Here is a 26,112-nt window from a genome sequence, read left to right on the forward strand (position 1 = left end):
AATAAATCTTTATTTATACTTATACAAATATTATACAAATAAATCCAACCTGAATAAAAATTTATAAGCAAAGAAAAGATTAAATAAACCATCTTCCTACCTGTGTGAAAGTGCTTCAGCCAGGGAGAGGGCTGCAGGGGGGGGGGGGGGGGAAGGAGGCAGCCGTTCATTCCCACAGGGGGGGGGGGGGAGGAAGCCATTCGTTCCTGCGGGGGGGGAGGGAGGAGGAAGCCATTCGTTCCCGCGGGGGGGGGGGGGGAGGAGGAAGCCATTCGTTCCCGTGGGGGGGGGGGGGGAGGAGGAAGCCATTCGTTCCCGTGGGGGGGGGGAGCAAGCCGTTCGTTCCTGCGGGGGGGAAGGAGGCAGCCGTTCATTCCCACGGGGGGAGGGGGGGAGGAGGAGCAAGCCGTTCATTCCCGGGGGGGGGGGAGGAGGAAGCCATTCGTTCCTGCGGGGGGGGGGGAGGAAGCCATTCGTTCCTGCGGGGGGGGGGGAGGAAGCCATTCGTTCCTGCGGGGGGGGAGGAGGAAGCCATTCGTTCCTGCGGGGGGGGAGGAGGAAGCCATTCGTTCCTGCGGGGGGGGAGGAGGAAGCCATTCGTTCCCGGGGGGGGGGGAGGAGGAAGCCATTCGTTCCTGCGGGGGGGGAGGAGGAAGCCATTCGTTCCCGGGGGGGGGGGGAGGGGAGGAGGAAGCCATTCGTTCCTGCGGGGGGGGAGGAGGAAGCCATTCGTTCCCGGGGGGGGGGAGGAGGAAGCCATTCGTTCCTGCGGGGGGGGGGAGGAGGGAAACGGCTGCCTCAACTTTCTGAGGCTTCCTGCACCTTCTCACTGCTGCAAGAAGCCTCAGTGCTGATGTGCTGATGGCAATGTGCTTTTATTAAAAAATGTTCAAAAATTAAACAGCTACAAAGAACTACAAAAATGGCCGAGTGCCAATGTTTCCTTCACACTGCGCGTGCGCGAATGCTCCAACGCGCACGCGCAGCGTTGCCGGCAGGAAAAAAATTAATTTAAATGGTACCCGCCCCCTCCCACTTACAAAATCGGCGCGAGTGTAGGCTCCGCCCCCCTGGGCGCCGCGCCAAGCAGACATGGAGCTGCAGGGCGCTCCAGAATCGCGCGTCTTTTTCCGCTGCTGTTTCTGGCGCGAAAAACGGGCGCCCAGCTCGGAGGGGCGCCCCTTTTTTATCGTGTGGAAACTTGGGCCCATTGTCCCGTACTGCTGCTTTGGCTTCCTCCTTTAAAGGATATTGTTTATGTGGGCGATGCATTTGTCCCGGTATTTTTACCGGGGGGGTTTGGACTGACCCACAATCCTGCTTATACATTGCCCACACCCCAATATACTCTCTGCATGGGATCGCCCATGGTCCCTTCTTATCCCATTCTGGGTCGATAATCTTAATTGCTCCTACCTGATTTGTTCTGTTTCCCAGGGCTACTTGTTTGTTTAACTTATGATCTGGTGGCCACATCACTTTATTCGCTTTAGGATCGATTAAAGCTCCTACTTCCTGCAGTAAGTCTATCCCTAGGATTGTTCCTTCAGTATTCTCACATACCCACAAATGGGTAGGTATCATTATACATCCAATTTCTAATAGAATTGTTTCGCTCTTATAAGCCTCAAGTCTTTTTCCACCTATTGCCGCCACATTGATCGAAAGTTTGGTTCGGGGCAAGGGCAAATCTGTCAGTGAGCTTGAGGCTCCCGTGTCTATTAACATTTTGCACTGCCGGTCCCCTATCAATGCGTCAACAAACACCCTTGGGTCTTCCTCATCATTTACCCCGAGGGTCGCTACCTGTCATTTAGTATTCAACTTCTTCATCATGTCTTCCATTTGTCTCATGGTGCATACCGTCTCCTTCTCTGATTTACACCTGTATCGCCTCTCATCTCGGGCAATGCTCCTGTTCCTATATTCTCCATCCTCCCTTTCTTCCCTGTCCCGTCGCCGCTGTCTCTCCCTATCCCTATTCTCCTGCTCTTCTCTCTCTTCCCTCATCCACCTTTTGAAATCTTCCTTTGATGGCCCACCTTCTCCGGGTTGTCCCCTGCACAAGGTTCCACAAGGGCCCCCGGTAATCCGAACCACGTACCAACCTTTTAAACCACGAGAGAGACAATTGTTGGTGGATAAATGACCCCAACTACAGCCACGAGAAAATAACTAACCGTTTTGGCAAAAAATTAGGGAATTTAGGATTGGCCATAATTTGCACAATAAGGACTGCGACCAGTTAGTGCGAGCAAAACTCCCGGATGACCACTGGGACCGATTAGGCCAGAATTTTAGGGATGGAACCTGGTGTCAGACGTTAAATATCCTCTCTGTTTCGGCCCTAGTCCCTCTCTTCCTCCTCCTTTGTTCCAACAATCTACCTTCTTATGTCCTGGCTTGTTACAATTATGGCAAGTGGGTCTTGAATCTGATGCTCGCCGGACATTCCCCCCCGTTTCTGTTTGCATTCCTACGGCTTCTTCCTGTCCCCTCAACTCTTCGGCTTTAGCTATCTTAGCCTTTTGCATGTTATCCACCTCTGTTGCCCATCTAATTAAATCATCATAGTTGTTCATTGTAACAATTCCTAATCGTATGGCTGCCTGATGTGCGCGACCTAACCCGGCCTTAAATGATTGTAGAAAACATTGATTATCCCTAGTGGGGTTTAGAACGCCAGAACAGCCCACGAATTTTCCTCATTTCCGTTTGCTATAATCTACAGCAGATTCTCCTTTGTCTTGAGTTATATTGGTTATAGCTGCCCAGTTTACCGGAGCTGGTCCCATCACCCCCTCTACTGCAAGTTTAAAGGCGTTATAGTCATTGTCCTCCTGTTGTTGTGAGATATTTAACGTCTGACACCAGGTTCCATCCCTAAAATTCTGGCCTAATCGGTCCCAGTGGTCATCCGGGAGTTTTGCTCGCACTAACTGGTCGCAAATTATGGCTAATCCTTAATTCCCTAATTTTTTGCCAAAACGGGTAGTTATTTTCTCGTGGCTGTAGTTGGGGTAATTTATCCACCAACATTTGTCTCTCGTGGTTTAAAAGGTTGGTACGTGGTTCGGATTACCGGGGGCCCTTGTGGGACCAGGGGGGGGGACGTTGTTTGTTGGTTCCGGGGATCAACTGGGTCTTTATCGAGGCCGCTTTTACCTCGCGGGGCACTGGATTGTAGGGTGGTGGGAGATTATTTTCTTCTGGCCAGGACGGTGGTTCCGGCCAGTTCTTTTCCCTATTATACTCGAATGCTTCCTTCCCCAACCTATCCCAATCCACGGTATCATCCCCGGGTATTTTCAGATACAAAGGCGTACTGCTAGGGGTGGCGGTTGCTATCGGGTTTCCCTTCTCTCCCACTTTGGGAGATGTTGCTTCCTTCCTTGTCGGTTCCTCCTCTTCCCTTTGTTTCAACTCTTTACACTGTTTCTGGTCACAAGCTAAGATTACCGTTCCCCCTTTTCCCTCCTTATCTTTGGTTTGTCCCCTCCACCAAGCCCTTTGGTTCTCTGCACTGTCTTTGGGATCCCACCCTTTCTTTTTCATGATTTCAATGAGTTTCTGATTTTTGTCCGCTAAATAGTGGGTGACGGAGTCGGGATCTCCCCAAGGGGATCGTCCCCCCTCCTTTATTTTCAAGTCCTTCTTAGACATCCTAGATTTTAACCGTCTTTCCAAGAATTCTTATTTTACCTCGCGCGTATTTATAGGATTTTGCTGCCTATCCGACTTAGAGGATTTTGCCGCCTTCCCGGCTTACCAGACCGCACCTCTTCCTCGAGTCTGTCTCCCCTGGTTCTTTTAGTCGCAGCCTTACAGGTTCTCACAGTACGTTCTGAGCTTTTTAATTTATGGGTGGTAACTTAAAATGTACTCACCCTCTCTGGCTCAACGTTCCAGTGAACCGGCAAGAGCCTACGATCCAGCCGACTGCGCCAAATGACGTAAGCTGAGTGGACCTTGTGAAATACAAGGTCGACGCTTAGCCTTGATACCCCTCTGGACGGACTAAGTGAAATACAAAGTCGACGCCCCGACTAGTAGAGATGACAGACTTCGATTGGAGGTTCAAAACAGTCTTTATTCACAAGCCTGGGGAGAACTTTCTGAGACCGCTCTCTGATCCGACTCCATCGAGATGTTAGCGAATTTCCTATTTATACATTTAACAGTCCCATCACCTCCGTAGCCTATCCCGCGTGACACCTTACGCTATTCTTTATATTCGCGGTTAATCTTGTTTCTTCTTGTAAGCTCATTTTCCGGTCCTTCTGTCATTGGGGCCTTCCTCTTAACTATTCTTGCAACTTCGTTGCTGTAACAATCGCCCTTTGTTTTTGCCAGATGGCCTTGTCCGATAGCATGTTTTCTTACGGTAACATGCTCATGTAAATTCTGTAAGGAAAGCATATCGGGGTTAATTTTATCAGACTTCAGCTGTAAGTCATTTATCGGGGTTAATTTTATCAGACTTCAGCTGTAAGTCATTTATCGGGGTTAATTTTATCAGACTTCAGCTGTAAGTCATGTTGCTATCCACACAGTGCATCCTTTACCGTTTAATTGTGCGGACCGGTGCCTTGCCCGAGCAAGTCCTCAAGTCCTTTTAATCATGGATCAATTCGTTACCTCTTGTCCCGTTTCACCAAGCACACTGGTGATATACTATAGCTCAACATATTTATACATAAATTCAAGCACTACATAAATTTGGTTATTTCAGTGCTCAACCCGGGTAGAAAGTTACCAAAATAGTTGAGGAGTCCCAGGAACGAACGCATTCTTGATGGCCTCCGTCTTAGAGTCCGTGGGTCTGATGCCGTCTGCCGCAATCTTTCTCACCAAAAATTTGACCTCTGGCGCCAGGAATACACACTTGGAGCGTTTCAGCCCGAGTCCCACTCTGTCCAGTCGCTTTAGAACCTCTTCCAAGTTGTGCAAGTGTTCGGTGGTGTTGCGGCCAGTGATCAGGATGTCGTCTTGAAACACAACGGTGCGCGGAACCGATTTCAGCAGACTCTCCATGTTCCTCTGGAAGATGGCAGCAGCCGAACGAATCTCAAAAGAGCATCTGTGGTATATGAACAGTCCTTTGTGCGTGTTGATGCACATCAATCTTTATGAAGATTCAGCCAGCTCCTGTGTCATGTAAGTAGAGGTTAGATTCAGCTTGGTGAACTTGGTGAACGACTTCCCCCTGCTAACATTGCAAACAGGTCCTCCGCTTTGGGTAGTGGGTGCTGGTCCTGTAACGAGACTTGGTTGATCGTTACTTTGTAGTCTCTGCAGATTCTGACCGTGCCATTGCTTTTCAACACCGGAACAATTGGACTGGCCCACTCATTGAACTCCACTGGCAATATAATTCCCTCTCATCAAAGTCTGTCCAGCTCAATCTCGACTTTCTCCCACATCATTTGCTTCGGTCTTCACAGTGGAAGACACAAAAACCATGCCAAAAATTGCTGGTCACAGGAATGTGGGAAGGGAGGACCTTGAGACAATCACTATCACTAGGGGGCTAGTGCTGGACAGGCTAATGGGACTCAAGGTAGACAAGTCCCCTGGTCCTGATGAGATGCATCCCAGGGTATTAAAAGAGATGGCGGAAGTTATAGCAGATGCATTCGTTATAATCTACCAAAATTCTCTGGACTCTGGGGAGGTACCAGTGGATTGGAAAGCAGCTATGTAATGCCTCTGTTTAAAAAAGGGGGCAGACAAAAGGCAGGTAACTATAGGCCGGTTAGTTTAACATCTGTAGTGGGGAAAATGGTTTGAAACTATCATTAAGGAAGAAATAGCGGGACATCTAGATAGGAATAGTGCAATCAAGCAGATACAACATGGATTCATGAAGGAGAAATCATGTTTAATTAATTTACTGGAATTCTTTGAGGATATAACGAGCATGGTGGATAGAGGTGTACTGATGGATGTGGTGTATTTAGATTTCCAAAAGGCATTCGATAAGGTGCCACACAAAAGGTTACTGCAGAAGATAAAGGTACGCGGAGTCAGAGGAAATGTATTAGCATGGATAGAGAATTGGCTGGCTAACAGAAAGCAGAGAGTCGGGATAAATGGGTCCTTTTCGGGTTGGAAATCGGTGGTTAGTGGTGTACCACAGGGATCAGTGCTGGGACCACAACTGTTTCCAATATATATAGATGACCTGGAAGAGGGGACAGAGTGTAGTGTAACAAAATTTGCAGATGACACAAAGATTAGTGGGAAAGCGGGTTGTGTAGAGGACACAGAGAGGCTGTAAAGAGATTTGGATAGGTTAAGCGAATGGGCTAAGGTTTGGCAAATGGAATACAATGTCGGAAAATGTGAGGTCATCCACCTTGGGGGGGAAAAAAAAAAACAGTAAAAGGGAATATTATTTGAATGGGGAGAAATTACAACATGCTGCGGTGCAGAGGGACCTGGGGGCCTTGTGCATGAATCCCAAAAAGTTAGTTTGCAGGTGCAGCAGGTAATCAGGAAGGTGAATGGAATATTGGCCTTCATTGCGAGAGGGATGGAGTACAAAAGCAGGGAGGTCCTGCTGCAACTGTACAGGGTATTGGTGAGGCCGCACCTGGAGTACTGCGTGCAGTTTTTGGTCACCTTACTTAAGGAAGGATATACTAGCTTTGGAGGGGGTACAGAGACGATTCACTAGGCTGATTCCGGAGATGAGGGGGTTACCTTATGATGATAGATTGAGTAGACTGGGTCTTTACTCGTTGGAGTTCAGAAGGATGAGGGGTGATCTTATAGAAACCTTTAAAATAATGAAAGGGATAGACAAGATAGAGGCAGAGAGGTTGTTTCCACTGGTCGGGGAGACTAGAACTAGGGGGCACAGCCTCAAAATATCGGGGAGCCAATCTAAAACCGAGTTGAGAAGGAATTTCTTCTCCCAGAGGGTTGTGAATCTGTGGAATTCTCTGCCCAAGGAAGCAGTTGAGGCTAGCTCATTGAATGTATTCAAGTCACAGATAGATAGATTTTTAACCAGTAAGGGAATTAAGGGTTATGGGGAGCGGGCGGGTAAGTGGAGCTGAGTCCACGGCCAGATCAGCCATGATCTTGTTGAATGGCGAAGCAGGCTCGAGGGGCTAGATGGCCTACTCCTGTTCCTAATTCTTATGTTCTTATCATATATGGAACCGCTCGGGCCTTGTGATGAATGGACCGTGTATCAGGGAGTAGATGGATCTGCACTTTGGTGCCTGTGAAGTTGCCGATGTCTGGCTCAAATAGCGACTGAAATGTTTTCGCACTTGAGGGCACGAAGCGCCATCCACCAAAGACAGCGCTTTGATGTCATTCTAGTTGCATCGGATCTTTCCTAGCCAGCTTCTGCCGAACAGCATTGGGCCATCGCCTGGTACAATCCATAGTGATAAATCATGCACAGCTCCATCATACAATACCTTCACTGTCACTGGTATGAGCTCTTTGGTGTAAGTGCACAGCTTTGTATGAATCGGCCTTTGTGCCTTGATGCCCCAGTTTCTCAAAAGTCTTCTGGCTTATAATTGACTGACTCTCCCCCGTGTCCAATTCCATGGAAACTGGAATGCGGTTTAATTTGACTTTCAACATTATCGGAGGGCTTTTGGTGGTGAAGGTGTGTACCCCATACACTTCCTCTTCAGCCTTGGGTTGAGTTGCCTCTCTTACTCATTCAGCGTGATCCGTGCCAGATCGGACATCTTCTGCCGACTCTGCCACATGGTGAGTCGCAGCAGGTTTGCACATTCGCTGGAGGTGCCCCATTGTTCCACAGCCCTTGCACACGTAGTGCTTGAATCGACATTGATGGGCTCGATGATTACCCCCGCAGTGCCAACATGGTGTTAATGGATTCGCATTCACGCCCCACGGCAGACTCCGTCATCCTAGGTCTGGCCTCTGCAGGCGTGTGGGCCCTGCCGTGTACAGTTCTGCCTGCTGAAGGCATTATTTTATGCACAGTACTTGCTGATGAGCTTCGATGCTGAGAAGATAACTGCTTACTTATCGTTCGTGAACATGAAAGCCTGGGTTATTGTGATGGCCTTGTTCAGATCTAGGGATTCGGCAGACAGCAGTTTGCGAAGAATGATCTCGTGGCCGATTCCAAGCACGAAAATGTCCCGCAACATTTCCCCCAAAAATCCAGCAAATTCGCACGGTCCCGCAAGGCGTCTTAGGTCAGCGACATAGCTCGCCACGTTCTGTCCCTTGGAGCGATGGTGCATATAAAAGCGATACCTGGCCATCAAGATGCTGTCCTTCGGCTTGAGGCATTCCCGAACCAGCGTACGCAACTCTGCATATGCCTTGTCCATTGGTTTCGTCGATGCTCGCAGATTTTTGATGAGGCCGTATATCGTGGACTCACAAACGGTGAGGAAAATCGCCCTGCGCTTGACCGCGTGACTGTCTGTATCCAGCTCATTGGCCACGAAGTACTGGTCAACACGCTCAACGAAGGCTTCCCAATCATCACCCTCAACAAATCTCTCAAGAATGCCAACAGCAGCCATAACCGTGTGAAAGGTTGTGATCTGTTACTCGTCGCCAATTGTTATGTTCAGCATAACTCCACAAGACTGTATGCTGTAAGCTCAAACTGATGTGACCTTAGTCTCTTTAATCAGACTCCAGAGTGAAGAAGCAGCATAACAGACAACCTTTTATACTTGCTTGCATGAGGTGTGCAGGTGACCCTTGGGTCTCCAACAGGTGTGCCCCCTGGTGGCAAGACTTACACTATTATAAAGTTTACATACATAACACTGTGGAAGAGCAGAGGGATTGGGAAGGCACAGGTTCACAGGAATTAGAGGCAGAAAGTCAGGTTGATGAGAACATACAGAAACTAGTGGCATTCTCGATTTTATTAGAAGAAATGTAGAATAAAAAAAGCCAAGAGGTAATGATCAGCTGATAGAAAACCTTAAGCCCTCGGTTTGAGTACTGTGGGCTCCACACTATACAAGCAATGACGGACAAGTAAAGACCATCTGGTCCATCAAGCCCGTCCCACACAATTGCAAGACCTTGTGTCATCATCATAGGCAATCCCTCGGAATCGAGCAAGACTTGATTCCACTCCCAGAGTGAGTTCTTTGATGGCTGAACGGTCCGATACGAGAGCCACAGACCCTGTTACAGGTGGGACAGACATTCGTCGAGGGAAGGGGTGGGTGGGACTGGTTTGCCGTGCGCTCCTTCCGCTGCCTGCGCTTGGCCTCTTCACGCTCTTTGCATTGAGACTCGAAGAGCTCAGCGCCCTCCCGGATGCACTTTCTCCACCTCGGGCAGTCTGCGGCCAGGGTCTCCCAGGTGTCGGTGGTGATGTCGCACTTTACCAGGGAGGCTTTGAGGATGTCCTTGCAACGCTTCCGCTGTCCTCCTTTGGCTCGTTTACCACGAAGGAGCTCCGCATAAAGCATTTGCTTAGGGAGTCTCGTATCTGGCATGCGAACTATGTGGCCTGCCCAGTGAAGCTGATCGAGTGTGGTCAGTGCTTCAATACTGGGGATGTTAGCCTGAGGACACTGATGTTGGTGCGCCTGTCCTCCCAGGGGATTTGCAGAATCTTGCGGAGACATCGTTGGTGATATATCTCCAGCGACTTGAGGTGCCTTCTAGACATTGTCCATGCCTCAGATCCATACAGGAGGGCGGGTATTACTACAGTCCTGCAGACCATGAGCTTGGTGGTAGATTTGAAGGCCTAGTCTTCAAACACTCTTTTCCTCAGATGGCCGAAGGCTGCACTGGCGCACTGGAGGCGATGTTGAATCTCCGCATCAATGTCTGCCTTTGTTGATAAGAGCCACCCGAGATATGGGAAATGGTCCACATTGTCGAGGGCCGCGCCGTGAATCTTGATGATTGGAGGGCAGTGCTGTGCGGCGGTGACAGGCTGGTGGAGGACCTTTGTCTTACGGATGTTAAGCGTAAGGCCCATGCTTTCGTATGCCTCAGTGAATACATTGTCTATATCCTGGAGTTCAGCCTCTGAATGTGCGCAGACGCAGGCATCGTCCGCGTACTGTAGCTCAACAACAGAGGTTGGGGTGATCTTGGACCTGGCCTGGAGGCAGCATAGGTTAAACAGCTTCCCCACTGGTTCTGTAGTTTAGTTCCACTCCAGCGGGGAGCATGTTAATTGTGAGGTGGAGCATGGCACCGAGGAAGATTGAGAAGAGGGTTGGGGTGATGACGCAGCCCTGTTTGACCCCGGTCCGGACGTGAATTGGGTCTGTAATGGATCCATTGGGAAGGATCACGGCTTGCATGTCATTGTGAAGCAGGCGAAGGATGTTGACAAACTTTTGGGAGCATCCGAAACAGAGGAGGACGCTCCATAGACCCTCATAGTTGACCGTGTCCAAGGCCTTTGTAAGATCGAAGAAGACCATGTATAAGGGCTGGCGCTGCTCCCTGCATTTTTCCTGCAGCTGTCGCGCTGCAAAGATTATGTCCGTGGTGCCCCGTAGCAGACGAAATCCGCATTGTGATTCCGGGAGGAGCACCTCGGATACAGGGGGAGGAGGACTCTAGCAACAACTTTCCCAGTGGCTGATAGCAGGGAGATTCCCCTGTAGTTGCCGCAGTCGGACTTGTCCCCTTTTTAAAAAAATGGTCGCAATCATTGCATCTCTCAGATCCCCTGGCATGCTCTCCTCCCTCCAGATGAGAGAGATGAGGTCATGTATCCGCGCCAACAGCACCTCTCTGCCATACTTTAGCGCTTCAGCAGGGATTCCATCCGCACCCGTAGTCTTGTTATTCTTCAGCTGTTTTATGGCTTTGCCTACCTCATGCAATATTGGAGTTTCATTGAGTTGGTGACTGGTCGCATGCTGCGGGATGGAGTCGAGAACACTCGAGTCAAAGGCAGAGTCTCGATTGAGGAAATCTTCCATCGGGCCCTGACAGCCTCGGTGTCCTTGATGAGTGTTTCCCCATTCTTGGCCAGGAGTGGGGTGGGGCCTTGGGAGTTTTGACCGTAGGTGGCCTTGACTACAGTGAAGAATCCTTGCATATCATGGCTGTCGGCCAGTTGTTGCATCTCCTGTGCTTTCTCCATCCACCACCTGTTCTTTAGGTCCCAGGTTTTTTGTTGGACCTGAGCCTTCAGCCATCTGTAATGCTGTTTCCCGAATTGGGTTGTTGCTTGAGACTCAGAAATGCTTTGCGCTTGCGATCTATTAGTTCATCGATCTCCTGATCATTTTCATCAAACCAGTCCTGGTGTTTTCTGGTTGAGTGACCAAGTGTCTCTTCACAGGCACTGGTTATAGAGACCTGGAGGGCAGACCAAGCGCTGTGGGCATTCAGCATCTCAGGGTCATTAAGGCTCGCCAGGTTAGCTGTGAGGTGCTGGCTGTATACGGCTCTCTTAGCTGGGTCTCTAAGTGCCCCGGCATTAACTTTTTTATGGAACTGCTTCTGCTGTCCCCTCTGCTTTGGGGTAATGTTAATGTTGATGATGGATTGGATTAGGCGGTGGTCTGTCCAGCAGTCGTCAGCTCCTGTCACGGCGCGGGTGCAGTGCACATCCTTGCGATCCCTGGCTTGGACGATGACATCGTCAAGCAGGTGTCAGTGTTTGGAGCGAGGGTGTTGCCACGATGCCTTGTATTTGTCCCTCTGGTGGAACAGGGTGTTGGTGATGAGGAGTTCATGTTCTAGACGTTTTGTCAGGAGTAGGGTACCACTGGAGTTGGCTTTCCCTACCCCCTCTCTGCCAATCACGCCTCCACAGAGGGCTGTGTATCACAACATACACTCCACCCCACCCGAAACCACGTGACCTCCTGAGAGAGGAAAAAAAAACAGATATAAAACCCAGGCCAATTTGGGGGGAAAAATCTGGGAAATTCCTCTCCAAACCATCTCGGCGATCGAAGCTAGTCCAGGAGATCGCTCTGGCCTTGAATTCCCTGCAGTACCGACCTTCTATAAGAGGTGATCTCCGTCCCAGCCACAAACAATTCCAGCTTTCACTTGAAGGAATTCAGTGAGTCTGCATCCATCACATGAGAGAGCAGCTTGTTCCAGAGGGCTACTATTCTCTGGGCAAAGAACCAAATCCTGACATCTAACCTAGATCTAGCCCTATACAGCTTAGATTTGTGCCCCTGGTCCTGCCTAACCTATTTAATTGAAATAAACGGTCAGCTGGATCACTGTCTATTCCCTTCATTATTTTATAAACCTCAATCAAATCCCCCTAGACTCCCCCTTGGACTCTATCCAGATTCAGTACGATTTACCTGTATGAGCAAATACAAATACAAAGGCCTAGAAATTCGTGGTGATCACAAAAGCTGCCGGTGCCACCACGGCCTGGGGTTAACGGGTTGACACTGGGGATGAATTATCATTAGCCCAGCGCGCTGACCAGTTGGCCTTGGTCTCGGCGGCGGACCCCAATATGGTGTCCAGAATCAGCGTTGCAGATTCGAACAACCTCCGGGAGCGAGGCTGTGATTTCGCAAAGCACATGTGGCTTTCTTAAAAGGGCAATGCATTGTCATTTTCTTAAAAGGGCAACGCCTTCCAAAATGATCAATATCATCATAGATAGTCCCTCGAAGCGAAGATGACTTGCTTCCATGCCAAAAAAGGATGAGTTCACAGGTGTTTCAATGAAGAACCTAATATTCCAGATCTTGAACTACATTCTGAAGGATAGAAGATGCCTGTGCGTGGATTTTTTAACGTGTGGTGACTGTTGCACAGAGCTCGGTCTTGGTCCAGTGGCAAGGGTTATCTAAGACGACTGGAGAACAGCTCTGCTGCACGGACCAAGTGCGCGCACACAATGCAGTGTGGGCTGGCCCGTGCTGCCCCTGGCCCCGAACTCACGCCTCTCCTGGGCCCCGATCACATCCCTCTACAGTCTCTCGCCGCTCCTGCTGTATCTGCCCACTCTCCAATCACCGAACTGGTTCTTGATGATGTCTCTCTTCGCTCGCCCTCCTGCACCAGCTCACACTGCTCTCTGAAGTGGCATATGCCTCCACGCTGCTCCCAGGCATCGCACTTCCGCTCCTTTTATGGCCCTGACCTGCCGCTGGTGTTCTCACGCAGGTCGAGCATAGCGAGTGCTGCCCTGCAGTTTCAGCGCGTACATCACATCCATGGCAGTGACCGTCTTGCACTTGGCATGCTCAGTGTGGGTGACCGCATCCCTGATCACATTCTTCAGGAAAACCTTCAGCACCCCGCGTGTCTCCGCCTTTTCCCAGTCCTTTGCCTCCTTTTACCTCTTCCAGACATGATGATTCTTCACAGGAACATAAACTGAAATATGATAAAAAATCACGTAACAATAAGTGGTTTTCAGCCCTTAAGGCTCAACTGCCTTCTCACAAAAAAATTAACGCTAAAAAGAATTCCCGAATGGGAGTCTTCAGCTCTTAAAGCTTCATTGCCTTCCGTACCTTGTAAAATGGGAAAAGTGCTTCAGCACTAACCATAGTGGCTCAGCAAGTCAGGGAAGGGGCACCCAGGGGCTTTCACTCAGCACTCCAGCTTTGTACAGAGGATCAGCACTGCAAAACAGGCCCTCTACCCAGGGAGGCCCTCAAGCAAGGAGGTTGTGGGACCACATCACCAACGCCCTCACTGCCAGCAGTGTCGTGCCCCCACCCCCCTGCCATCGCCCCACCCCTCCCCACCACATGGCTCCAGTGCCCAAAGAAGCTACATGACCTCAGGCCACTGGTCAAGGTCAGTGAATGCTGCTTCAAAAGCCGTCTCCTACTAACTGCACCACTAGCCTCACACACTGCTCAATGCATGACCCCCACACCCTCAATCACTCACCTACCAACAATCTGTACCAAACACGAGACACACCTCCCATTCCTAGCTTTTCTGTGCTACTGTAAACTGCTGAAATCAGTTAAAGGGCATTCGTAACTGGGTTTATATTTAAAATCATTTAACATCGAAAAATCATCTGAGGGAGCATGCTAGATACAAGGCATACTTTAGATCATAGAAATATTAAAATAGCCTCTATGTTAAAGCAAGTTTTCATGGATTTCAATTAAGTTGTTTTATTCCAGGTTATATTTTAAAATATGTAGCAGTGGAAAATGCTGTGTAAACAATGCTGTGAAAATGTCAGGAAAACACCAAACCCAAGGCAGAATAATAGAGAAACAGTGAGAAAAGTCCGAGAGTAACACGCAGAGAAACACATAGAGAGGTTACAGAGTATCACACAGGGACAGAGTAATAAAAAGATAAATGCACAAAGGGAATGAAACAGAAAAATACAGAAAGTAGGAGAGGCATAGGCACAGCTGGAGTTTGACAGTGAGAGGCGGGTGGGGGAGACCCTTACTGACACCGAAACCCAAGACTGAGGTCGCGACCCCTCTGGATCTCAGTAGGATTGGTGAATGAGATGCATGGACCTTGTCTGATGGGACTAGGAACCCCTCCAGTCATCATTCACCATTGTGCTGAGTAGATGTAAACATTGTGCCGTTGGTAGCTTTTAGTATAACCCATTCACTTTTCTCTAACTTAGATGCAGGAATTCAATCCTGATTCAAATTATGCCAAGTATCCCGTCGTTCCGGAAAATGTAATTCATGGAGTCGTATTCGTTGTTAACACCAACACCATGGACAACATTTCTGATGATTTGATGAAGCAGTTTCAGGAACTACAAACCATTGTGGCGAAGAAATGTATGTCTCAGTTTCTCTTTCTGCCTACGTAACCTTTGTCGCCATTCAGTTTTATGTTTAACATTCATATTTTTATCAAATGTCTCTTTTCAGATATTTACAGGATTGTGATTGGGACCAACATTGACCGATTAGAAATATCAGAGAAATACTATCATCGCATTTATGAATACAAACCACTACAGCAGAAGGTAATGAGTGTTAATTTGTAGAATCAGGTGCATTGATATTAATACAATTGAAATCTAAATTGTTCTCAGGATGTGGACGTCACTGGCAAGGCCGGCATTTATTGCCCATCCCTAATGCCCCTTGAGAAAGTGGTGGTGAGCCGCCGCCTTGAACCGCTGCAGTCCGTGTGGTGAAGGTGCTCCCACAGTGCTGTTAGTTCCAGGATTTTGACCCAGCGCCGATGAAGGAACGGCCGATATATTTCCAAGTCAGGATGACTTGGAGGTGATAGTGTTCCCACGTGCCTTGGACCATGGTCCTTCGAGATGGTAGAGTTAAAGGTTTGGGAGGTACTGTCGAAGAAGCCTGGGCAAGTTGCTGCAGTGTTTCCTGTGGATGGTACACACTGTAGAGGCATTGCACGGTGGTGGAGGGAGTGAATGTTTAAGGTGCTGCATGGGGTGCCAATCAAGATGACTTTTTTTTCGTGGATGGTGTTGAGCTTTTTGAGTGTTGCTGGAGCTGCAACTCATACAGGCAAGTGGAGAGTATTCCATCACACTCCTAGCTTGTGCCTTGCAGAGTTGAGACAGTCACTGCAGAATACCCAGCCTCTGACCTGCTCTTGTAGCCACAGTATTTATGTGGCTGATCCAGTTAGGTTTCTGGTCAATTGACCTCCAACCACCACAACCATCTTCCTTTGTGTTGGGTATGACTCCAGCCAGTTCAGAGTTTTCCCCCTCGATTCCCATTTCCTTCAGTTTTACTAGGGCTCCTTGGTGCCACACTCGGTCAAATGCTGCCTTGATGTCAAGGGCAGTCACTCTTACCTCATCTCTGGAATTCAGCTCTTGTCCATGTATGGACCAAGGCTGTAATAGGGTATGGAGCCGAGTTGTTCTGGCGGAACCCAAACTGAGCATCGGTGAGTAAGTGCTGCTTGATAGCACTGTCGACGACACTTCCATCACTTTGCTGATAATTGAGAGTAAGCTGATGGGGCGGTAATTGGCTGGATTGGATATGTCCTGTTTTTTTGTAGACAGCACATACTTGAGCAATTTTCCACATTGTCGGGTAGATGCAAGTGCTGTAGCTGTACTGGAACAGCTTGGCTAGAGGCATGGATCATGGTGTTAGCTGCTTTCAGTCACAGTACGTGTGCGATTAAAAACAAGGTTCGCTCACTGAAAATAGTTGTATTGATACAGTAAGCCCCAAAGTATAGACATTGGCCAGGGCTTTCTTCCCCTCCCCAAGTTGGTCGGGTGCATATCTCCGGGGAGGGCAGTACTGAAGGGTCACTGAAATGCATGCAATACAGGAGGCTAGGTTTAGTTGTGAGACCTGTCACAGTGAGGTAACGCAGGCAGCCAACACGACATGCATGGCCTTCTCAAGGGTGTCACCCATGGCTCAGTGGGTAGCACTCTCACCTCTGAGTCGGAAGGTTGGGGGTTAATAGTCCCACCCCAGAGACTTGAGCTGAAAATCCAGCCTGCCACTCCAGTGCAGTATTGAGGGAATGCCGCACTGTCGGAGGTGCCATCTTTCAGCTGAGACATTAAACTCTCAAAGTGGATGTAAAATTTCCCGTGGCACTATCTTGAAGAAAAGCAGCGGAGGTCTCGAGGTGTCCTGGTGAACATTTATCCGTCAATCAAGAACTAAAAACAGATTATCGAGTGATTTATTTAATTGTTATTTGTGGGAGCTTGCTGTGCAGAAATTGGCTGCCACACATTTGGACAGACTGGTTTTTATATAACGCCTTTCTCCATCTCAGATTGTCCCAAAGCGCTTCACAGACAATGAAATGTAGTAACTGTTGTAATAAAAACATAAAAACATCGAAAATAGGTGCAGGAGTAGGCTATTCGGCCTTTCAAGCCTGCACCACTATTCAATATGATCATGGCTGATCATTTTTGCAACTTCAGTACCCCATTCCTGCTTTCTATCCATACCCCTTGATCCCTTTAGCTGTAAGTGCCACATCTAACTCCCTTTTGAATATATCTTAACGAACTGGCCTCAACAACTTTCTGTGATAGAGAGTTCCACAGATTCACAATTCTCTGAGTGAAGAAGTTTCTCCTCATCTCGGTCCTAAATGGCTTACCCCTTATCCTTGGACTGTGACCCCTGGTTCTGGACTTCCCCAACATCGGGAACATTCTTCCTGCATCTAACCTGTCCAATCCCGTCAGAATTTTATATGTTTCTATGAGATCCCCTCTCTCATTTTTCTAAATTCCAGTGAATATAAGCCTCGTCGATCCAGTCTTTCTTATATGTCAGTCCTGCCATCCCGGGAATCAGTCTGGTAAACCTTCATTGCACTCCCTCAATCGCAAGAATGTCCTTCCTCACATTAGGAGACCAAAACTGTACACAATATTCAAGGTGTGGCCTCACCAAGGCCCTGGACAACTGCAGTAAGACCTCCCTGCTCCTATACTCAAATCCTCTTGCCATTTGCCGCCTTCACCGCCTACTGTACCTGCATGCCAATTTTCAATGACTGATGGACCATGACACCCAGGTCTCGTTGCACCTCCCCTTTTCCTAATCTGTCACCATTCAGATAATATTCTGCCTTCGTGTTTTTGCCATCAAAGTGGATAACCTCACATTTATCTATATTATACTGCATCTACCATGCATTTGCCCACTCGCCTAACCTGTCCAAGTCACTCTGCAACCTCTTAGCATCCTCTTCACAGCTCACATTAGTGTCATCTGCAAATTTGGAGATATTATATTCAATTCCTTCATCTAAATCATTAATGTATATTCTAAATAGTTGGGGTCCCAGCACTGAACCCTGCGGCACCCCACTAGTCACTGCCTGACATTCTGAAAAGGACCTGTTTATTCCACTCTCTGCTTCCTGTCTGCCAACCAGTTCTCTATCCACGGCAATACATTGCCCTCAATACCATGTGCTTTAATTTTGCATACCAATCTCTTGTGTGGGACCTTGTCAAAAGCTTTTGAAAGTCCAATACACCACATCCACTGGTTCTCCCTTGTCCACTCTATTAGTTACATCCTCAAAAAATTCCAGAAGATTTGTCAAACATGATTTCCCCTTCATAAATCCATGCTGACTTGGACCGATCCTGTCACTGCTTTCCAAATGCGCTGCTATTACATCTTATATAATTGATTCCAACATTTTCCCTACTACCGATGTCAGGCTAACCAGTCTATAATTCTCTGTTTTCTCTCCCTCCTTTTTTTAAAAAGTGGGGTTACCGTAGCTACCCTCCAGTCAATAGGAACTGATCCAGAGTCTATAGATTGTTGGAAAATGACCACCAATGCATCCACTATTTCTAGGGTCACTTCCTTAACTACTCAGGGATGCAGACTATCAGGCCCTGGGGATTTATCGGCCTTCAGTCCCATCAATTTCCCTAACACAATTTCCTGACTAATAAGGATTTTCTTCAATTCCTCCTTCTCGCTAGACCCTCGGTCCCCTAGTATTTCCGGAGGGTTATTTGTGTCTTCCTTAGTGAAGACAGAACCAAAGAACATTTCTTTGTTCCCCATTATAAATTCACCTGCTTCTGATTGCAAGGGACCTACATTTGTCTTCACTAATCTTTTTCTCTTCACATATCGATAAGACGCTTTTGCAGTCAGTTTTTAATGTTCCCTGCAAGCTTACTCTCATACTCTAGTTTCCCCCTCCTAATTAAACCTTTTGTCCTCCTCTGCTGAATTCTAAATTTCTCCCAGTCCTCAGGTTTGCTGCTTTTTCTGGCCAATTTATATGCCTCTTCCTTGGATTTAACACTATCCCTAATTTCCTTTGTTAGCCACGGTTGAGCCACCTTCCTCGTTTTATTTTTACGCCAGACAGGGATGTACAATTGTTGAAGTTCATCCATGTGATCTTTAAATGTCTGCCATTGCCAATCCACCGACAACCCTTTAAGTATCATTCTTCAGTCTATCCTAGCCAATTCACGTCTCATACCATCGAAGTTACCTTTCTTTAACTTCAGGACTCGAGTCTCTGAATTAACTGTGTTACTCTCCATCTTAATGAAGAAATCTACCATATTATGGTCACTCTTCCCCAAGGGATCTCGCACAACAAGATTGCTAATTAATCATCTCTTGTTACACAATACCCAGTCTAGGATGGCCAGCTCTCTAATTGGTTCCTCGACGTATTGGTCTAGAAAACCATCCCTTATACACTCCAGGAAATCCTCCTCCCCCGTATTGCTACCAGTTTGGTTAGCCCAATCTATATGCGGATTAAAGTCACCCATGATAACTGCTGTACCTTTATTGCACGCATACTTAATTTCCTGTTTGATGCCATCCCCAACCTCACTACTGTTTGAAGGTCTGTACACAACGCCCACTAGCGTTTTCTGCCCTTTGGTGTTCCGCAGCTCTACCCATACAGATTCCACATCATCCAAGCTAATGTCCTTCCTTACTATTGCATTAATCTCCTCTTTAACCAGTAACGCTACCCCACCTTCTTTTCCTTCCTGTCAAGCCTTCCTGAATATTGAATATCCCTGGATGTTGAGTTCCCAGCCTTGGTCAACCTGGAGCATGTCTCCGTAATCCCAATTACATCATATTTGTTAACAGCTATCTGCGCAGTTAATTCGTCCACCTTATTACGAATGCTCCTCGCATTGAGATACAGAGCCTCCAGGCTTGTTTTTTTAAACACTCTTTGTCCTTTTATAATTTTGTTGTAATGTGGCCCTTTTTGACTTTTACCTTTTGATTTCACTGCCCTCCACTTTTCCTCATCTCCTTTCTACCTTTTGCTTCTGCCCCCATTTTACTTCCCTCTGTCTCCCTGCATAGATTCCCATCCCCCTGCCATATTAGTTTAAGCCCTTCTCAACAGCACTAGCAAACACTCCCTCTCGGACATTGGTTCCGATCCTGCCCAGGTGCAGACCGTCCGGTTTGTACTGGTCCCACCTCCCCCCAAACCGGTTCCAATGTCCCAGGAATTTGAATCCCTCCCTCTTGCACCATTCCTCAAGCCACGTATTTACCTTAACTTTCCTGCTGTTTCTACTCTGACTAGCATGTGGCACTGGTAGCAATCCTGAGATTACTACCTTTGAGGTCCTACTTTTTAGTTTAACTCCTAACTCCCTAAATTCAGCTTGTAGGACCTCATCCTTTTTTTTTTCCCCCAAATCGTTGGTAGCTATATGCACCACGACAATTAGCTGTTCACCCTCCCCCTCCAAATTGTCCTGCAGCCGCTCCGAGACATCCTTGACCCTTGCACCAGGGAGGCAACATACCATCCTGGAGTCTTGATTGTGGCCACAGAAGTGCCTATTTATTCCCCTTGTAATAGAATCCCCTACCACTATAGCTCTCCCACTCATTTTCCTGCCCTCCTGTGCAGCAGAGCCATGAACTTGGCTGCTGCTGCCTTCCCCTGATGAGTTATCTCCCCCAACAGTACCCAAAACGGTTTATATGTTTTGGAGGGAGATGACCACAGGGGACCCCTGTACTACCTTCCTTCCACTGCTCTGCCTGATGGTCACCCATTCCCTATCTGCCTATGTAACCTTTACCTGCGGTGTGACCAACTCACTAAACGTGCTATTCATGACATCCTCAGCATCGTGAATGCTCCAGAGTGAGTCCATGTGCAGCTCCAGTGCAGCAATGCGGTCTGTCAGGAGCTGCAGCTGGACACACTTCCTGCACCCATTGTAGTCATGGACACTGGAAATGTCCCTGACTTCCCACATAGCACAGGAGGAGCATGACAGGGGTCTGGGCTCTCCTGTCATGACTTAACCCTTAAATTAACTTAATTTGGCAACAATGCCAAATGAGATAAATGACCAGATAATTTTTTTTAGTGAATGTTGGTTCAGATTTGTGATGTAGAACATTTAATCACCTAGACCAGTTTTGAATACTTTTAAAACCTGTCTCTCCTTTTTCTTTTAGTTTGGAAAGTTCTCAAAAGATACCGGGATGAAACAGCGCATCATGTTTGCAATTTCAAATGAGTGGAATGGCGATACGATAGGGCTGACAAAATGCATTCTCACTTTGTACGCCCTGGATAATATAGTCAGAAACATTGACCAATACTTCAAAGCGACAGACTAATGGACAAACCTAACCTTGTACAGAACTGTGTAACAAATCCTATTGCTCTATCATAGTGGCTGAATAAGTCCACTTAAAAGCCTGAACTCGAAAACCATTATCCTCTAATTTGTGCTTTAGCACAGTCAGTTTAGGGGTGAGTGGTATGTGAGTGTCCGATGTATTTACTCTATGTTCTATGCACTTTTATGGCAGATGTATTTCTAGAATGATATCGCACAAAGAGAGGCCATTCGGCCACTCGAGCCTGTGCCAGTTCATTGAAAGAACGATCCAATTAGTCCCACTCCCCCTGCTCTTCCCCCGTAGTCCTGAAATGTTTTTCCCCTTCCAGTATTTATCCAATTCCCAGTTTGAACGTTACTATTGAATCTGCTCCCACCGCCCTTTCAGGCAGCGCGTTCCAGATCATAACAACTCACTGCATTTGAAAAAAAACATCTCCTCATCTCTTCCCTCCTGCAGGTTGGGCCTATACACATTGGAATTCAGAAGAATGAGAGGTGATCTTATCGAAGCGTATACGATTATGAGGGGGCTCGACAAGGTGGGATGCAGAGAGGATGTTTCCACCGATGGGGGAGACTAGAACTAGGGGGCATGATCTTAGAATAAGGGGCCGCCCATTTAAAACTAAGATGAGGAGAAATTTCTTCTCTGAGGGTTGTAAATCTGTGGAATTCTCTGCCTCAGAGAGCTGTGGAAGCTGGGACATTGAATAAATTTAAGACAGAGATAGACAGTTTCTTAACCGATAAGGGAATAAGGGTTATGGGGAGCGGGCAGGGAAGTGGACCTGAGTCCATGATCAGATCAGCCATGATTGTATTAAATGGTGGAGCAGGCTTGAGAAGCCGTATGGCCTACTCCTGCTCCGATTTCTTATGTTCTTATGTTCTTATTGCCCATTTCCGCCCCTGCCTCAGCTCATCTGCTGCTGAAACCCTCATCCGTGCCTTTGTTATCTCCAGACTTGACTATTCCAACACACTCCTGGCTGGTCTCCCAAATTCTACCCGACGTAAACGTGAGGTCATCCAAAACTCAGCAGCCTGTGTCCTAAGTCGCACCGAGTCCCGCTCACCCATCACCCCCTGTGCTCAATGCCCCGTGTCCTAACTCACACCGAGTCCCACTCACCCATCACCCCCTGTGCTCACTGCCCCGTGTCCTAACTCGCACCAAGTCCCACTCACCCATCACCCCCTGTGCTCGCTGCCCCGTGTCCTAACTCGCACCGAGTCCCGCTCACCCATCACCCCCTGTGCTCACTGCCCTGTGTCCTAAGTCGCACCGAGTCCCGCTTACCCATCACCCCCTGTGCTCACTGCCCCGTGTCCTAACTCGCACCAAGTCCCACTCACCCATCACACCCTGTGCTCACTGCCCCGTGTCCTAACTCGCACCAAGTCCCACTCACCCATCACCCCCTGTGCTCACTGCTCTGTGTCCTAACTCGCACCAAGTCCCGCTCACCCATCACCTCCTGTGCTCGCTAATCTACATTGGCTGCTGGTTAAGCAACGCCTCGATTTCAAAATTCTCATCCTTGTTTACAAATCCCTCCATGACCTTGCCCCTCCCTATCTCTGTAACCTCCTCCAGGCCCGACACCCCTCCCTATCTCTGTAACCCCCTCCAGTCCCACAACTCCCCCGAGATGTCTGCGCTCCTCTAATTCTGCCCTCTTGAACATCCCTAATTATAATCGCTCAATCACTGGTGGCCGTGCCTTCTGTTGCCTGGGCCCCAAGCTCTGGAATTCCCTCCCTAAACCTCTCCGCCTCTCTATCCTCTTTAAGACGCTCCTTAAAAACTTCCTCTTTGACGAAGCTTTTGGTCATCTGTAATTTCGTCTTGTGTGGCTCGGTATCAAATTTATCTGTTTTGTCTTAAAATGCTCCTGTGAAGCGCCTTGGGACGTTTCACTACGTTAAAGACACCATAAAATAAACACAAGAAGTTGTTGTTGTACTTTATCTCACTGAAGCTAGAAATGATGAAATAGTTCAAGTTGTTCATTTCAGGACGCTTTAGAGTTTAATGTGATGGTACAATTTAGCTAACTGCTGTTCAGCTTCTGCTGAGGTTCAGGGTGTGGGTTGCAGGATGTGTGATTTGTGCCTGCTGATGTCTTTTTGTCACCACATTGTCAACGTGAAGGGAGGGTGAACAGCCAGTTGTCGTGGTGTATATAGGTACCAATGATTTAGGTAAAAAACAGGATGAGGTCCTACAGGATGAATTTAGGGAGCTAGGAGTTAAATTAAAAAGTAGGACCTCAAAAGTAGTAATCTCAGGATTACTACCAGTGCCACGTGCTAGTCAGAGTAGGAATAGCAGGATAGCTCAGATGAATACGTGGCTTGAGGAGTGGTGCAGAACAGAGGGATTCAAATTCCTGGGACATTGGAACCGGTTCTGGGGGAGGTGGGACCAGTACAGATGGTCTGTACCTGGGCAGGACCGGAACCAATGTCCCAGGGGGAGTGTTTGCTAGTGCTGTTTGGGAGGAGTTAAACGAATATGGCAGGGGGATGGGAACCTATGCAGGGAGACAGAGGGAAATAAAATGGAGGCAGAAGCAAAAGATAGAAAGGAGAATAGTAAAAGTGAAGGGCCGAAAAACCCAAGGCAAAAAACAAAAAGGGCCACATTACAGCAAAATTCTCAAGGGGCAAAGTATGTTAAAAAGACAAGCCCGAAGGCTCTGTGCCTCAATGCGAGGAGTATTCGGAATAAGGTGGACGAATAAACTGCGCAGACACCAATTAACGAATATAATGTAATTGGCATCTCGGAGACATGGCTCCAGGGTGACCAAGGCTGGGAACTCAACATCCAGGGATATTCAACATTTAGGAAGGATAGACAGAGAGGAAAAGGAGGCAGGGTGGCGTTGCTGGTTAAAGAGGAAATTAATGCAATAGTAAGGAGGGACATTAGCCTGGATGATATGGAATCGGTATGGGTGGAGCTGCGGAATTCCAAAGGGCAGAAAACGCTAGTGGGAGTTGTGTACAGGCTACCAAACAATAGTAGTGAGGTTGGGGACAGCATCAAACAAGAAATAAGGGATGTGCGCCATAAAGGTACAGCAGTTATCATGGGCGACTTTAATCTACATATTGATTGGGCTAACCAAACTGGTAGCAATGCGGTGGAAGAGGATTTCCTGGAGTGTATTAGGGATGGTTTTCTAGACCAATATGTCGAGGAACAAACTAGAGAGCAGGCCATCCTAGACTGGGTGATGTGTAATGAGAAGGGACTAATTAGCAATCTTGTTGTGCGATGCCCCTTGGGGAAAAGTGACCATAATATGGTAGAATTCTTTATTAAGGTGGAGAGTGACACAGTTAATTCGGAAACTAGGGTCCTGAACTTAAGGAAAGGTAACTTCGACGGTATGAGACGTGAATTGGCTCGGATAGACTGGCAAAGGATACTTAAAGGGTTGACGGTGGATAAGCAATGGCAAACATTTAAAGATCACATGGATGAACTTCAGCAATTGTACATCCCTGTGTTGTAGAGAGTAGAAATATATATATAGACTTAGGCATTAGGCACCTGCTGGATATTTAAAACTCACATAAGCTTAAATGGACACACACATAAAATGGCTGCCCAGGCATTATGGGAAATCAGGTAGTCAAGCTGTGAACTGTTGAACGTTCACTGACCGAGCAATAACCCTGTGAGGCCCACTGTAGGAATGCCTGGGAAGACAGAGATAAGAAGGAAACCATCTCCTGTGAACAAGGCCATAAACCAATTAATTCCCCAGGAAGAAAGATAAGAGGGAAACCATTTGCTGTAAACAAGGCTATATACCAATTATTTCTCCCAGATGAAAGAACTAGGGAGAGAACCTATAAAGCCATCGATCAGCCCAAGCTGACAATAACCGAACATATGGTTCCCTGGATACTAGGAGAATTCTATTGGGTTAAAAGAACCTATATGTAATCTATAATCGTTGTGATTGGCTTGTGTCCAGCCGTGATGGGCTGTGTAACTGTAGTAAACTGTTTTGTAACTGTTGTGAAACATATAAAGGTACATGTAACTCTTTGTTCTGTGGAGAGAAACCTGGATACGGTCCTGTGTGTTTCCTCCCCGCTGAGCGTTATTAAATGCCGCCAGGCATTGGAACCGACTCTGAGTGTTGAGTGATTCTTCTAAGAAAACACTAACGCTAACAATGGCGTAGTCGACGGGATTTCCCGGAGTCGCTGGACGCCCTTGGAAAAAACCCGGGTGAGTATAAAAAACAATTTTTAAGTATAAAGGGTGCGGAAGGTGGAAGCTGGTTGATCGACATGAGGAGACGGTCTAATATCTCAAACGCCTAGCCTGAGCCTGAATTAAGAGGACTTTTGTCCCACGTGACGGCCAGGAACCAAGTAGGCGTAGGGAACACACTTAGACCGTGGGATCGTGATACCGAGAGACATCTTCCGGACCCAGTAGTGTAATTTGAAATACCCCGGGATAGAACCAAGCGGTGTACAGCGGCTAACGGAATCCAAACCTGTGAACAGGGTCGGACCAACGGGCTGAGCGGTGGTAGGTAGTCGTTAAGGATACGTAGAGCACTGCGGGAATTGCTTAAACGCGTTTTTAAGAATTGTATAAGTTTGTGTAACAGCAGAACTTGTGACCTGACAGTAGCCAAGAGACAGTTTACTACAAGTCGCGCTAGAAAGAAAGCGGACCTCTGAGAGTAGATTCCTAACGGTACTAGTCCTACCCAGGAATGGCCATGAAAACAAGTAAACTCGAGTGGGGACCAGAAGGGTCGCTTACCCGCCACCTGGCGGAAAAACAAAAGAAGCTAATTGAAAAAATGATTAAAGCAGGGTGGAATCCTCAGGAACTAGTTATGTGAGGAATTATTTAGATAAAACTACGAATTCCCTGAAAGGTCATGGATCCAAAAATAGAGCCGGCCAAAACAAGAAGAGAGACTGTTGTAAATGTATGATCGTTGAGTGAGAAGTGTCTGTGTGATTTTTGACTGCAGAATGAATTTTTTTATGTTTTCATGTTCCGAAAGCCTGGTTGGAAGAGGAATGCA

At 47.7% G+C, this 26,112-nt stretch overlaps 1 protein-coding gene across 2 annotated transcripts in view; it reads left to right on the forward strand.

Moving 5' to 3' along the window:
* Window positions 1-25,027, forward strand: part of LOC139240386 (interferon-induced protein 44-like) — a 38,494-nt gene extending 13,467 nt beyond the window's left edge. Inside the window, exons 5-7 of one of the 2 annotated variants that reach the window (XM_070868881.1) lie at window positions 14,555-14,717; window positions 14,811-14,908; window positions 21,495-25,027. In XM_070868881.1, the coding sequence (XP_070724982.1) occupies window positions 14,555-14,717; window positions 14,811-14,908; window positions 21,495-21,536 (303 nt within the window). In that variant the 3' untranslated portion in view covers window positions 21,537-25,027. Of the gene's footprint in view, window positions 1-14,554; window positions 14,718-14,810; window positions 14,909-20,864 lie in introns of both variants that reach the window. The other variant, XM_070868879.1, reaches the window with a different exon arrangement.
* The last annotated feature ends 1,085 nt before the right edge of the window (window positions 25,028-26,112 follow it).

Source organism: Pristiophorus japonicus, chromosome 31, assembly GCF_044704955.1.
Source record: "Pristiophorus japonicus isolate sPriJap1 chromosome 31, sPriJap1.hap1, whole genome shotgun sequence".
Taxonomy (NCBI): Eukaryota; Metazoa; Chordata; class Chondrichthyes; family Pristiophoridae; genus Pristiophorus; species Pristiophorus japonicus.